The sequence below is a fragment of the Xyrauchen texanus genome, chromosome 50 (assembly GCF_025860055.1).
Source record: "Xyrauchen texanus isolate HMW12.3.18 chromosome 50, RBS_HiC_50CHRs, whole genome shotgun sequence".
Classification (NCBI taxonomy): domain Eukaryota; kingdom Metazoa; phylum Chordata; class Actinopteri; order Cypriniformes; family Catostomidae; genus Xyrauchen; species Xyrauchen texanus.
In genome coordinates, this window is record NC_068325.1 from 1,375,407 (window position 1) to 1,388,492 (window position 13,086).

The 13,086-nt window shown below is 37.2% G+C and overlaps 1 protein-coding gene across 2 annotated transcripts in view; it reads right to left on the reverse strand.

The window, feature by feature from the left end:
• Positions 1–916: 916 nt before the first annotated feature.
• Positions 917–13,086, reverse strand: part of LOC127641130 (phospholipid-transporting ATPase IF-like) — a 104,797-nt gene continuing 92,627 nt past the window's right edge. The window contains exons 30-31 of one of the 2 annotated variants that reach the window (XM_052123913.1): positions 7,494–7,627; positions 917–2,391 (exon numbers count right to left, since the gene is read on the reverse strand). In XM_052123913.1, coding sequence (XP_051979873.1) covers positions 7,525–7,627 — 103 coding nt within the window. In that variant the 3' untranslated portion in view covers positions 917–2,391; positions 7,494–7,524. The remainder of the gene's footprint in view (positions 2,392–7,493; positions 7,628–13,086) is intronic. The other variant, XM_052123912.1, reaches the window with a different exon arrangement.

Consider the following 13,086-nt stretch of genomic DNA (forward strand, 5'->3'; position numbering starts at 1 on the left):
TTTCCAGGCCTGGAAAAGTAATGGAAATTGTTAAATGTTAAAAGGCGTGGGAATTTCTATTATGAATTTAAGTATCTCATCTCCTAGATATTGCTCTTGTGTAGCGTAAGGGGGCGTTCAGACCATTAAATGTAACTGAACGCAGGTGTCTCGAGACGTCCTTTTAAAAGTTGATGTTCTTTGTAACTTGACATGGTGTCTAAAAAAACATGGCACTGCTGTGTGAGACCCTTAAAAAAGACATGGCGCAATGGTCAAAGACGTCTGACATATGGGAAAAGCATGCAATTTGAATTTTTGAATCATCATTGACCCAATTCTCTCACAAATAAGACATTTAATAAGACGGGCCCTAAAACAAAACAAGTGATTCTTATTTGTGAGAGAATTGTTCTTTTGGGTCAATGATGATTCAAAATGCTCACAAATCAGTCTGAATGATTTATAGCGAATGGGTCCGAATCAAAAGTATTTAAGTTTCTTGGTCAAAAAGGGTGAGAACCCTGTATGATTACCCATAAACATACCAGTACACCAGTGGTTCCAAACCCTGTTCCTGGAGGCCCCTCAGCACTGCACGTTTTGTATAGCTCCCTTTTCTAACACACAGTTCAGGTCTTGGAGTCTCCACTAATGAGCTGATGAGTTGAATCAGATGTGTTTGATTAGGGAGATATCCAAAATGTGTAGTGTTGGGGGGCCTCCAGGAACAGGGTTTGGAACCACTGCCATACACGTTGGGGTAAAAAATATTTTTATCTTAAAGTTATCATGGTGACAAACAAGATGAAAACAAAACTGAACACCCAAGGAATGATCAGTTCTTGCCCATTTTGTTTGACTAATGGCATTTCTATATTGTGTGACCGAGTTGAAGTGCAGTTCAGTAAATCTTGCCAGGGTGTGGCTAATTTAATTCAGATAAAACTTGTGTAATTTGAATAATAATGCTTGTGCAATATAAAATCTAAGGGAATAGTAATGAAACACCAGATTTTTAAAAATGTATTTATTCTGTAAATAGAACTTTCATGTACATCAGCGTTTAAACATAAGGAGAGTATAATTAGAAGAACAGATGTTTACAGAAAAAGATGGAACAGCAAAATGTCTGATTGACATCACAGCTAGATCGGGTATTCCCAGTCTAGATTGAGTCTTATTGCTAATGTCTCTTCGAGTAACAAGTGGCAAACTGCATTGCTTTATAATTAAATACAATACATTATATAGCGCAAAAAAAAAAAAAAAAATATATATATATATATATATATTTCAGGTTTGTACACCGACATGAGAACACAAACAAAAACTAAAGAGAAGTACCAAAAAAAAGTAACCCACAATTCCTTATCTGCAAGGATAGTTACAACAATTTCTCTAAAAGTCTGACTTTCACCCGGGTCACGGTACCAGATTTTATGATCCAGGGTGGATTGTTACTGTCCTTGCAGCAAAACCAAAAAAACAGACTAGTTTTGAACTTGACAAAATGGGCGCATTTAGGTCCAGTTTACTTTGGCCTGCAGTGTTATTGAGACTGATTGACCAAAGTATAGCATGCAGCTGGATATCATCAACTTTAGTGTAGTTGATCTTAGCAAGTTTAAAACGGTTGTTTTCATGACCCATGTAGGATGAAGATCATTCCTTTTATCAAATTATGCCTTCTTGTGAGATTAAATACACACACACACCCTTACACACAAACAAAAGTGGTTAGCAACATGAGCTGAGAAACAAAGAACACAACAATGATAAATTATTTCATGACAATGGTTAGTAATGACAATCTAGCGTGTGCAAGACAGAGGAAACAAATAATATGCAGGCACATGACTGATGGAGTTTAAAGGAGTGAGTTCAAGGAGTTTCCATCAAGGACTCTGCAACATTCTTGATAATCTGTACAATCCAAGAGGTTGGGTGTACAGTTAGGCATCTTAGGGTGTTTTCTAGGAGGCTACAGGTTTGTGTGCGATCGCTACACTGCGCTCACATTTAATACCTTGAAAAATCAGGCAATTAAAAGGGTATTATGGCTTCAAACAGACTCACTCGTTTTCCTCAGGAAAGATGGTGGCCCTTTGCGTACAGTTCCATAGCAGCGGAAACACAATATTCAGACATATCCTTTGGTTTTTTGAGGAACCACTGTGTATCCCTTGTTGATCATCGCATTTGACATGATTTACTCTGAAATCAGAGGTTTTAAAGTGTGAAAGTCTGGTTGGTGACTGTACAAGGGGGATGGAGGGTAAGTGTCTCCAGACTCTACAAGCAGTTCCTTTTTGGGCTGGTGTGAGGCATTAACAATGAGAGACCTCCATGGGTGAGAGTGTCAGCATGCTCCGGTCGTTGGAGAAGAAGGTGTCAGAGTCGCTCCATGATCTGGAAGCACCAAGGAAAGTGCGAACAGTGAATATATCGGTAACTATATTGGTATCTGACAATTTTAGAATTTCTTTTAATTATCGTTTGATTTGGCTGATACTGTAACCAGATCATAAACTTGTTTTTTTACGTTTACTGAAATGCACAAGGGATGCATAAGAATACCTTTTCATACTAGGGATGCACAATATATCGGTATCGGAGACTATATCGGTATTGGCCAATATTAGCATTTCTTTAATTATTGTTTGATTTCACAGATATTGTAACCAGATAATATCAGGGCTTACTTTTTCATACTAGGGATGCACAATATATTGGTGACTATATCGGTCTCTGCCAATATTAGCATTTTCCTTAATCTGTATAAATTAATTTGGCCGATATTGTTAGCAGATAATATCAGGAATAATTTTTTATACTAGTGATGCACAATATATCGGTGACTGTATCAGTATTGGGAAATATTACATTTCAAATCTTTTGATTTGGCTAACATTAAAAACATGATATCAGGGCTAGGGATACAATATTAGCTTCATTTGAAGTATTGTTATCGGTTTGATATTGGCAATATTTGAAGAAGATAACGAGGGATTTTCTTATCTATTTCAAACAAACGATTTGTCTATGGCAGGTTACAAAAGAACAAAATGTGTCTGTCGTACATAAAACATCATAATGTCGGCTTTTACTAAAAGAACACAGGATTTAAGATCATACATTTCATTGTGCCTGATACACTAATATATCAAGCATAAATTGTTTTAGTAAATAGAGCCAAATAATGATTTTATTTCAGAAATATTGCGTTCGTCTTATTTGTTAGCCTCAAATTGTTTAATATATCTATCTATCTATCTATCTATCTATCTATCTATCTATATATACAATTATATTGTTCATTTGGCATCCTAGTCTGTAGATCTCGACCACTGAAGAAACTCTATTGGCCGACCATTAATTGTGAACACATAATTATTGGCTATAGGCTATATTATTGTCTGTCAAACTGTCTATGTCGGTGCTTTCCTACTTCACACAAATCTTCTAAAGCTCTATTTAACCATTTCACTCGGTGCATGAAGATCAGCAAGCAACAGTCAGGGGTAATGGAGAAATGAATGAGAAGACATGTTAGTACAAGATGGGTTAAATGCGCATGGAGAAATGGTTAAACATATATAAACACAACATCCTTCCACAGCCTTGACATTCACATGGATTACATTCATATGAAAGTAATTACCCCTTCCTAAGCATATTATGATATGATACCGATAAATGTAAACAAAGTTAATATACAGTATAGAAGTAAATACAGAAACAAATTCATACCGTCTGTAGAAAAATATCTTGTGTATATAGGTTTATTACTATAAAATGTATATCATCTTTGTGAATAGAGTGGAATTAAGCAGCCATTGAGGATTGGAGCGGTCCAAAGGCTGTATTTCTCAAATGTCATACCTGCTACTCTTGACCACCAGGGAGCATTATTTCATCGAATGCCTTAGTTTTTGGGACTAATGCCCTTAAAGTACAGCCATTTTACAAATCAATCCATGCTATATAAGATAAACAATACATCGATAGCTACAGCAATACGATTATCTTTGGATCACATGTAAGAACTAAGACATGGCAAATCAACAAATGCACCATTGTTGTATCTTGCAGATGAAGACAACCGTTTTAAGTTCTTGTAAATAGGTATAGAGTCTAAATTAGAATATGCATTTGCACTTATATGTGGGGCTAAATGCATGTATATGCAGAGATGGCATACTTCATAATAGACAATCTCTTTCAATGTCTAAACAGTGGTTCTCAACAGGTATTGACCCAGATTGTTCTGATGACATCAAGGGCTGACCCTATAATAAATATTTATTAATATAAAAATAAACAAATTATTAATTAAAACAATTGCTTGGTTTGTTGCCTGAACGACAAGTTAACTAATTGTAATCCCTGTATAATTAAACTGGTTTCGGGTAAACCTTACCCCGATCGGATGCTTTTGTTAGAAGACGTTTAACCTGGAAGCATTCTTCCGGTCAAATACAGCTCGACGGAGAGCAACAGAAGGGTACAGAATGCAGGTGTCTCGAGACGCATTTTTAAAATACTTGACATGCAGAGTTCAAAACGCAACCCTCATAGCGGGATGCTCAAAAACAGAGTAAGATGCCAAGCAGTGACCAAAGATGTCAGTCTGAATGTATATTTCTTTAGTGGCGGTGCAGTAAAGGGAAATAACTAAGGTTTTGCGGGAGGGTTTTACTGTGCAAAATGTCTAATGGACCCTTTTCACACTTCCGCGTTTGCGAAGTGGAAGTCGTCATAGTTGGGTAAAAGAAGATATGGCCACTGTCGAGGTATACGTGTTTACACAGTCCTTAAAAGTTTTGACTGTATTTACGTTTGGAGACATTGACCAAGTTGTTTTTTGAGGGTTACCGGCACGAACATGAAGGCAAGTTGATAAAAATTTATTATTATTGAGAGGTTGTACGTTAAATCAGCAGGCACAAATTTATGTATTAAAGAAACGATCTACAAATCTATCGCCATAAATTGCAAAAATGTAAAAAAGGGCACAGTTAACAAATCTGTGAGTTGTACTTGATGAAACCAATACCTGATTGGGCGACGCAGGATGTGAAGTGGAGAGACCCATGTCCCGTTCCATGACCGTACAGCTAAGATTTCACAATTCCACCCGTGAGCGACTGCTGTAAGCCCTTATCTTGAAAATACTGTCCACAGACGAAAGTTATCTCCTTCGCGTTTAATTGCCTGAACCCACAGAGCTCGTACAAAGTTCAGCATCTTTTGGAAATTCATGGAAACACAAATCCAGATTAGAATTTGTGCACTGTAGTGGCACTGGCTATTACTGCTCTTCAAAATCGCCACCATAGTTTACCAACTATGATGACTTCCACTTCGCGAACGCAGCAGTGTGAAAAGGGTCCATATCTTAAGCAAAGCATGCTGTCAGCTGTCAGCATGCTAATTTAATCAATTTAAAATATAAAAAAACTAAACTATATAAGAAAATATCTAGATAAACTTGTCATCTCATTAAGCGACTAGTTGGTTGATGGACAACTATTCAACCATCGTGAGCAATCCTTGTTGGCATGTAATTTGGCTAGCTTTGATCAAGTGACAGATTATTACGGCCAAAATATGGAGTTTTCCTGGACGCACAACTTTTGACTTGAGTTGAGAACCACTGGTCTAAGACAAAATACAAGTAGAACAGATTAATTGATAAATGCAACAGGCCACTAAACTTAATGTGCATATAATTGTTTAGATTCTTCATTTAAGATGGTAAATGAACAGCGATAAAGCTGAGTAAAGTGTCTAGTAATATTTCTGGGAAAATTCACACACTCTGGCATTCATTGACCGCTTAGCACACTAAATAGCCAAGGCTTTCCCCATGCAATTAGACAGATTTTTCTTCTGTAAGGCTTCAAGTAAAAAAAAAAAAAAAAAAAATCAAAAAAGATTGAAGAATCATCTTCGAGACTACAGTTTCCAGTGTCTCACTCAATCTTGATGTGGTCCCATGAAATATATATATAAAAAATAAAACTTCTTTGCCATAAACGAGCCAATCACAGCAGCAGTAGCTATTGACTGTGGCTACCATTGGCCAGCCAGAGCAGAGGTCTTCTCTAGTACCCTGCGCTTCGATGGCAGTGTTCTAGCAGATTAACTGGAACAGGAATCTTTTATTTAGTCATATCAAAGTCCACTGTAGCGTAGCTTCAGAAGCACCCTGCTTCCCAAAGTGCGGATACAGACCGTCAAAAGGATTACATGGAAAGCTGAGGCTTAGGGGTGCATTACGGGTGCATGCCATCACAAACTCCCTCCACTGAGAGATACACACACAAGTTAAAGACTAAGATGTGGATTATAACACTGAACAGGGATGCAACGTCTCAGTAAAGGTAATGAAAAGATGTGTCATATACTCCAACATTCAACGAGCATATACTTGCATAAATTGGCATTGTAAATGTTTGCCAAGCTAATAACAGGGTGTGATGTCTGAGAACAATGGCAAGACAGCTTCACAGATTATGGAAGTGATCGCCTGATGCACAATGGAGGCACACAATTTACGGTGAATCTTCAGCAAAAAACATTTCTGCCACATAGAGAAGAAACTCTGGCATTGGACACACCTCAAAACGAGGTGAAGACAATGAAAGATGAAGACAGCAAGCTGAAAGGACAGACTTAATGAAACTTCATGTTCTATGTACAATAGGGTTGGGTCAATACCAACATTTTTACTTCTGTATGATACCAGTCCTTTGCGTAGATATGCATGATAGATCTGAATAAAAAAATTAAATAAATATGATTCAGAGTTAAAATCCCATACATTTTCTTCAATGTTGAATTGATTTTTTAACGATACATTTTGAATCTTTAAAGACAGACCTACCGTGAGCTCAGAGGTTGTAAATCCATTGTATATGCATCTGTTGAAGCCAACAGTCCATATTATTTCAACTTATTTTTATTTTATAAAAAGCTGGTTGGTTGGTTCATGGCTTTTATGAAGAATTTTATGACATTTCTAAATTTTGAATTTTGAAAGTTTGTACAGAAAAAGAAAAAATTGGAAAAATGCTTCCGTGAACTAAGACGGCTGAAAACGTGCTTGAGAACCATTGCACTCAAATTATAGCAATTATGATCTATTATAAAATTCTGTAATCAAAGCCTTATATTTTTATTCTCAATCAATGCATGCTGCTTTCACTTCACATTGTCTAAAAATGTGAATAGCAGCCCGTTTTTATCAGGTAACCCTTTACATTTTTGGTACAGAGGTACTTGTACTGTTACACCCCACAACCCTATAGTACATACCTAGACCCTCCCAGATGGTGAAATTATTTTAAAATGTAACAAATATTCCTTTTCCTTCTTAAACTCGATATTCTAATCGGGAATGCTTTGAGTGCTGTTGCGGCTCTCACTCGTCCAGGGCCGCTGGCTCGTCATGCTCCAGCTTGTAGGAGATGTGCTTACAGCAGAGACTAGAGAGAGAGAGCTCGCACCTGGTGGCCCGAGCTGGATCACAGCGGCCCATTATTCGCTCCACCAGCCGGCCCAGCCGTGAGCAGGCGTTTTGCCCCTCTGAGAAACAGCACATGGAGTCCACACATCCGATGCCCTGGTAGGCCTCAATAAACTAGAAAATGAAAAGGAAGAGAGGAATGGTGGAGCCAGAACATACAAGATTAAAATCATCAAAGTAAACAGTTTACAACATTAAAACACATCAGCACTGGATGGTCATTTAATGTCCATTAGTGACAGGGTGAACAGATGTCTTCATTTTCTCAGGACAGTCACATTTTGGAGAAGTTTATCATATATCCCAACTTCTTTTAAAATTGTCCAACAATTTAGAACAGCACAGTGCATGTCACTTTCCGGGAAAAGGGTAGACAATAGGGCTTGATAAATTCATCATGCAGTTTTTCATGAATGTTCAGAATAAGGAAGTGCTTTACCTTCAGAAATTTTGTTTGTATACCTCATATGGTCAAATCTAAATATTAAATATGCAGTTTAATTTTCTGTTACCAAAACATGGACATGTTTAATCTCAGAATTTACATAAAAAAATCTTTGATATTTTTCTTCCAATAACATATGTTGACAAATGAGCTTGGCACTACATACTTCTCTACTTCAAACACTAAACTTTTTGTAAAATGTGTGAAAATGAATGACATTACTAGTCTTCCCACCATACTGTAAGAAGTGCGGGAACACATAAATGTTATGCTTTTTTTTGTTTTTCATTCATCTTTGTTTTTGTCATTTTCGGTTTAAAACAGAGGGTTGATTCACACAAAATCGATCAAGAAAATGTCCTGGTCCTATTTTGGTCAAAAATCAAAAGAAACAAATAAGAAATAATACTTTGCATATCAAAAATTAAACCTATTTTTAGGGCCATTTTTCACATTGTGAAATAATTTCATGACAGAAACGCACATTTTCCCCCACAATTCTTCTTACCGAAATGTGAAAAGTATATATTATTTAAACAAAAGTTTTTATATATCATAGTTACTCTCTTTCATTTTTGCTGATTTGAATTGAAATAATTGTACAACAGCCTTTTTCTTTTTTTCTTACTGAAATAAAAAAGGACTGTTACGATAATGAAAATCATTGCTGAAAAAGTTGTCCCAGATGCGTTATGCGTAAACGCAAGCTTTATGCAAAATATACACTCACCTAAAGGATTATTAGGAACACCATACTAATACTGTGTTTGACCCCCTTTCACCTTCAGAACTGCCTTAATTCTACGTGGCATTGATTCAACAAGGTGCTGAAAGCATTCTTTAGAAATGTTGGCCCATATTGATAGGATAGCATCTTGCAGTTGATGGAGATTTGTGGGATGCACATCCAGGGCACGAAGCTCCCGTTCCACCACATCCCAAAGATGCTCTATTGGGTTGAGATCTGGTGACTGTGGGGGCCATTTTAGTACAGTGAACTCACTGTCATGTTCAAGAAACCAATTTGAAATGATTCGAGCTTTGTGACATGGTGCATTACCCTGCTGGAAGTAGCGATCAGAGGATGGGTACATGGTGGCCATAAAGGGATGGACATGGTCAGAAACAATGCTCAGGTAGGCCGTGGCATTTAAACGATGCCCAATTGGCACTAAGGGGCCTAAAGTGTGCCAAGAAAACATCCCCCACACCATTACACCACGACCAGCCTGCACAGTGGTAAAAAGGCATGATGGATCCTTGTTCTCATTCTGTTTACGCCAAATTCTGACTCAGCCATCTGAATGTCTCAACAGAAATCGAGACTCATCAGACCAGGCAACATTTTTCCAGTCTTCAACTGTCCAATTTTGGTGAGCTCTTGCAAATTGTAGCCTCTTTTTCCTATTTGTAGTGGAGATGAGTGGTACCCGGTGGGGTCTTCTGCTGTTGTAGCCCATACGCCTCAAGGTTGTGCGTGTTGTGGCTTCACAAATGCTTTGCTGCATACCTCGGTTGTAACGAGTGGTTATTTCAGTCAAAGTTGCTCTTCTATCAGCTTGAATCAGTCGGCCCATTCTCCTCTGACCTCTTGCATCAACAAGGCATTTTCGCCCCACAGAACTGCCGCATACTGGATGTTTTTCCTTTTCACACCATTCTTTGTAAACCCTAGAAATGGTTGTGCGTGAAAATCCCAGTAACTGAGCAGAATGTGAAATACTCAGACCGGCCCGTCTGGCACCAACAACCATGCCACGCTCAAAATTGCTTAAATCACCTTTCTTTCCCATTCTGACATTCAGTTTGGAGTTCAGGAGATTGTCTTGACCAGGACCACACCCCTAAATGCATTGAAGCAACTGCCATGTGATTGGTTGATTAGATAATTGCATTAATGAGAAATTGAACAGGTGTTCCTAATAATCCTTTAGGTGAGTGTAATTGTATATTTGTTTTGTATTGATTTGGAGTTTAAACATGACCAAGGGATTTAATTGATACACAATTACTGAAGACTACACTACAGATTTACATGTTAAATTACACTCATGACTGCTCCAAAAACACTTTGTTGAAATCAAACAACACTCCGATGGGTTTAAAAACTGTCCAAGGAGGAAAAAAGTGGATGCAGCCAGAATTGCTGGTCTAGAGGAAGTCCATTGTTTGATTTCTCTCAGTCATCCTGACTAGGCATTATGCAAACTAGCAATAACAGCATTTAATCCCTCCAGAGCCATTTCAGCAAGCCTTGCAAAATTAGTATCCTAAGGCAAATGTGTAAGTTTGTTTACTAATGCATAAATTATGATATAAAAGTGTATGCACACTTTGTTCTAGAGTGAGATTGTCTGTCAAATGTCCAAACTAACGTTGTAAAGTCAGGTAGTAAAGTAATCCAACAGTGGTTCATCAACATTGATAATCTAACTGGTTTTGCTTTGGGACCCAGACTTTACAGTGGACATCATGTGGTGACCCAACACTAGGGCTGAAACGATTAGGTGACGTTAGCGACAATAAAGAATTGTCAACAAAAATGTTTGTTGTTGAATAGTCGTTTGATCTAATTTAATATAACATAAGATTACTTTAAATTCTAATGATGATGCGCGAGAGCAGCACTGCAGCTCACATATGACTGAGGAAGAATTACACAGCTCACAGTCCAGTCCTAACGTCAACAACAAAAGATATGGTAAGTGTTTTTCCTCTCTTTAATAAGCCAATTTATTTGTCAATTATAACTACGCACAATGTTCTGCCACTATTAGAACTCACCAGGACCCTTTTTTGGGATGCAACCAAGGTTTTTATAGAAGTTGAAAACAAGTTTTTTATTATTATTATTTTTATTTTCGTTTTTGTTCTGGTGTAATCTTCAAATTTTAAATTCGATACAAAAAGCCTGTTTCAAATGCCACTACACTCATTGCATAAGCACCAGTAATCCAAACAATCATACAGAGAAACAAACCAGGTGGAAAACATGCTTTGGACTTTTAAGATAAGAGACATTATTGATACTCTTTTATTAAAGATTCAGTATATTGAAAAATAATAATGATTTAATCTACATATTGAATACTGGATGAGGGAGTCCAGCTAAAGAACCCACATTATACACAATTGCCTCTTTTCTCATTCTCCATGTATACCTTAACATAAATACTAAAACTTATTCAAAACCAAGTATAATGAAAAACTAAAAACTAAATTAAAAATAAGAAAAAAATAAAACTAAACTAGAAACAACTAACAAAACAAAAATAAATCTTAACTGGAGTGACAAAATGAAATAGAAATACAAACTATTATATCCTTGCTTTCAAGCTCAGACTGATTTACAGCCCATGTGTCCTTGATGTTTCTGTTTTTACCAATGCTTGTGCTAGTTGAAGGTTAACCCGAGTTTGACAGTGTGCTAGATAAACGATTTAGTCATGTCTACGTGGTTCCAGGCAGTTCTGCTAAAAATCGATATTAGCAGGAACTTGCTTGAAAGATTAAATGCAGCATGACTTCAACCGTGTCGTGTAACTGTAAATTAAGAGGCAGTTCAGCTTAAGGCCAACGCACGGCTTTCAAAAGCACAAGCTGACCAGTAATTGCTGGAGGCTACAACTATAACCAGCAGATGAAATGTTATCCTGCTGCCATTTCAACTCGGTAACAAATAAATCTGCTGGCTATTAATAAATCATATTTACTCACGGTTTCATATCTGTAGAAATGAGTCTAACAATTATGACAGAAACTGTACGAGGGCTCACTTATTACGACACTTGTTGGGATTGCCTGGTCTCTAGGTCAATGCTTGCTTGTGTGATATTGCTTAAATGCAATAATACTTATAATATATTTTATAAAACAATGTAGTGTTAAAGTATTGATATTGTTAGTATTATTACTACAACATTTATGTAGCTGAACCAAGCATTTTTTTTTTTTTTTGGCAGAAAACTGAGTGAAGACCTTTGAGTTTCTGTGTGTATTTGATAGTAGTTTTTAATGCGCTCCCCATCTAAGGCCACACTAATATGTTTTTGTTTGAAATCACATGAATTTTGCTATGTTTACGCCTTTCATCCACACTAAAAAAGTGTTATCGAAAAAGGAACATTTCGAAAGCACTCTCTATTACCGCGCACTTAGAAAACACTGAAAACACAATTTTCAAAAGAAATAGATCAGTGGCCGATATATTATTGGCCGATAAATGTGAAAATCTAAATATTACGCCAATAATGGAATTACAGCTGATGTTTTTGCCGATAATTAATAGACTACAAGAACTGATTGTTCGTTTACCATCTAGTCTACCCACACCTTGACATGTGGCCTTGTTAGGAGATGATCAATGTTATTCGCATCACCCCTGACTGATCATAATGTTTTGGCTCATCAGTGTATAAAAACTTGTAATGTTAAAACATTTATTAATATATGTTGAAATTAGCATTAACCAAGTTTAATAAATGCTCTAAAAGTATTGTTTATTCTTAAAGTTTTTTTTTGTTTGCTTTTTTTTTACTCCCCTTTTCTCCCCAGTTTGGAACGCCCAATTCCCAATGCACTCTCTGTCCTCGTGGTGGTGTAGTGACTCACCTCAATCTGGGTGGCGGAGCATGAATCTCAATTGCCTCCACATCGGAGACCGTCAGTACGCACATCTTTCACATGGCTTGATGAGCGTTTTACCATGGAGACCTAGCACGTGTGGAGGCTTCACGATATTCTCCGTGGCTTCCATGCACAATCCACCAAGACCGAATATCACATTATAGAGGAGGTTAACTCAACATGACTCTGCAATTGCAAACTCCAATTGGTTGCTTAGGAAGCCAGACTGGAGTCACTCAGCACGCCCTGAATTCGAACTTGCGACTCCAGGTGTAGTAGTCAGTGTCTTTACTTGCTGAGCTACCCAGGCCTCCGTTTATTCTTAATGTGAACTAATGTTTTTAGCTAATGTCAACAAATACAACCTTATTGTAAAGTGTTACCACGTCTTCTTTTTCCAAAGTATGAGTAATGGAATGCTCTATTTATCGGTGTATGAAAAGACAGAGTAGTTCATCTGAGAGGCGTCAATGCTGTGAAATGTATGCGTTTTCAAACAAAA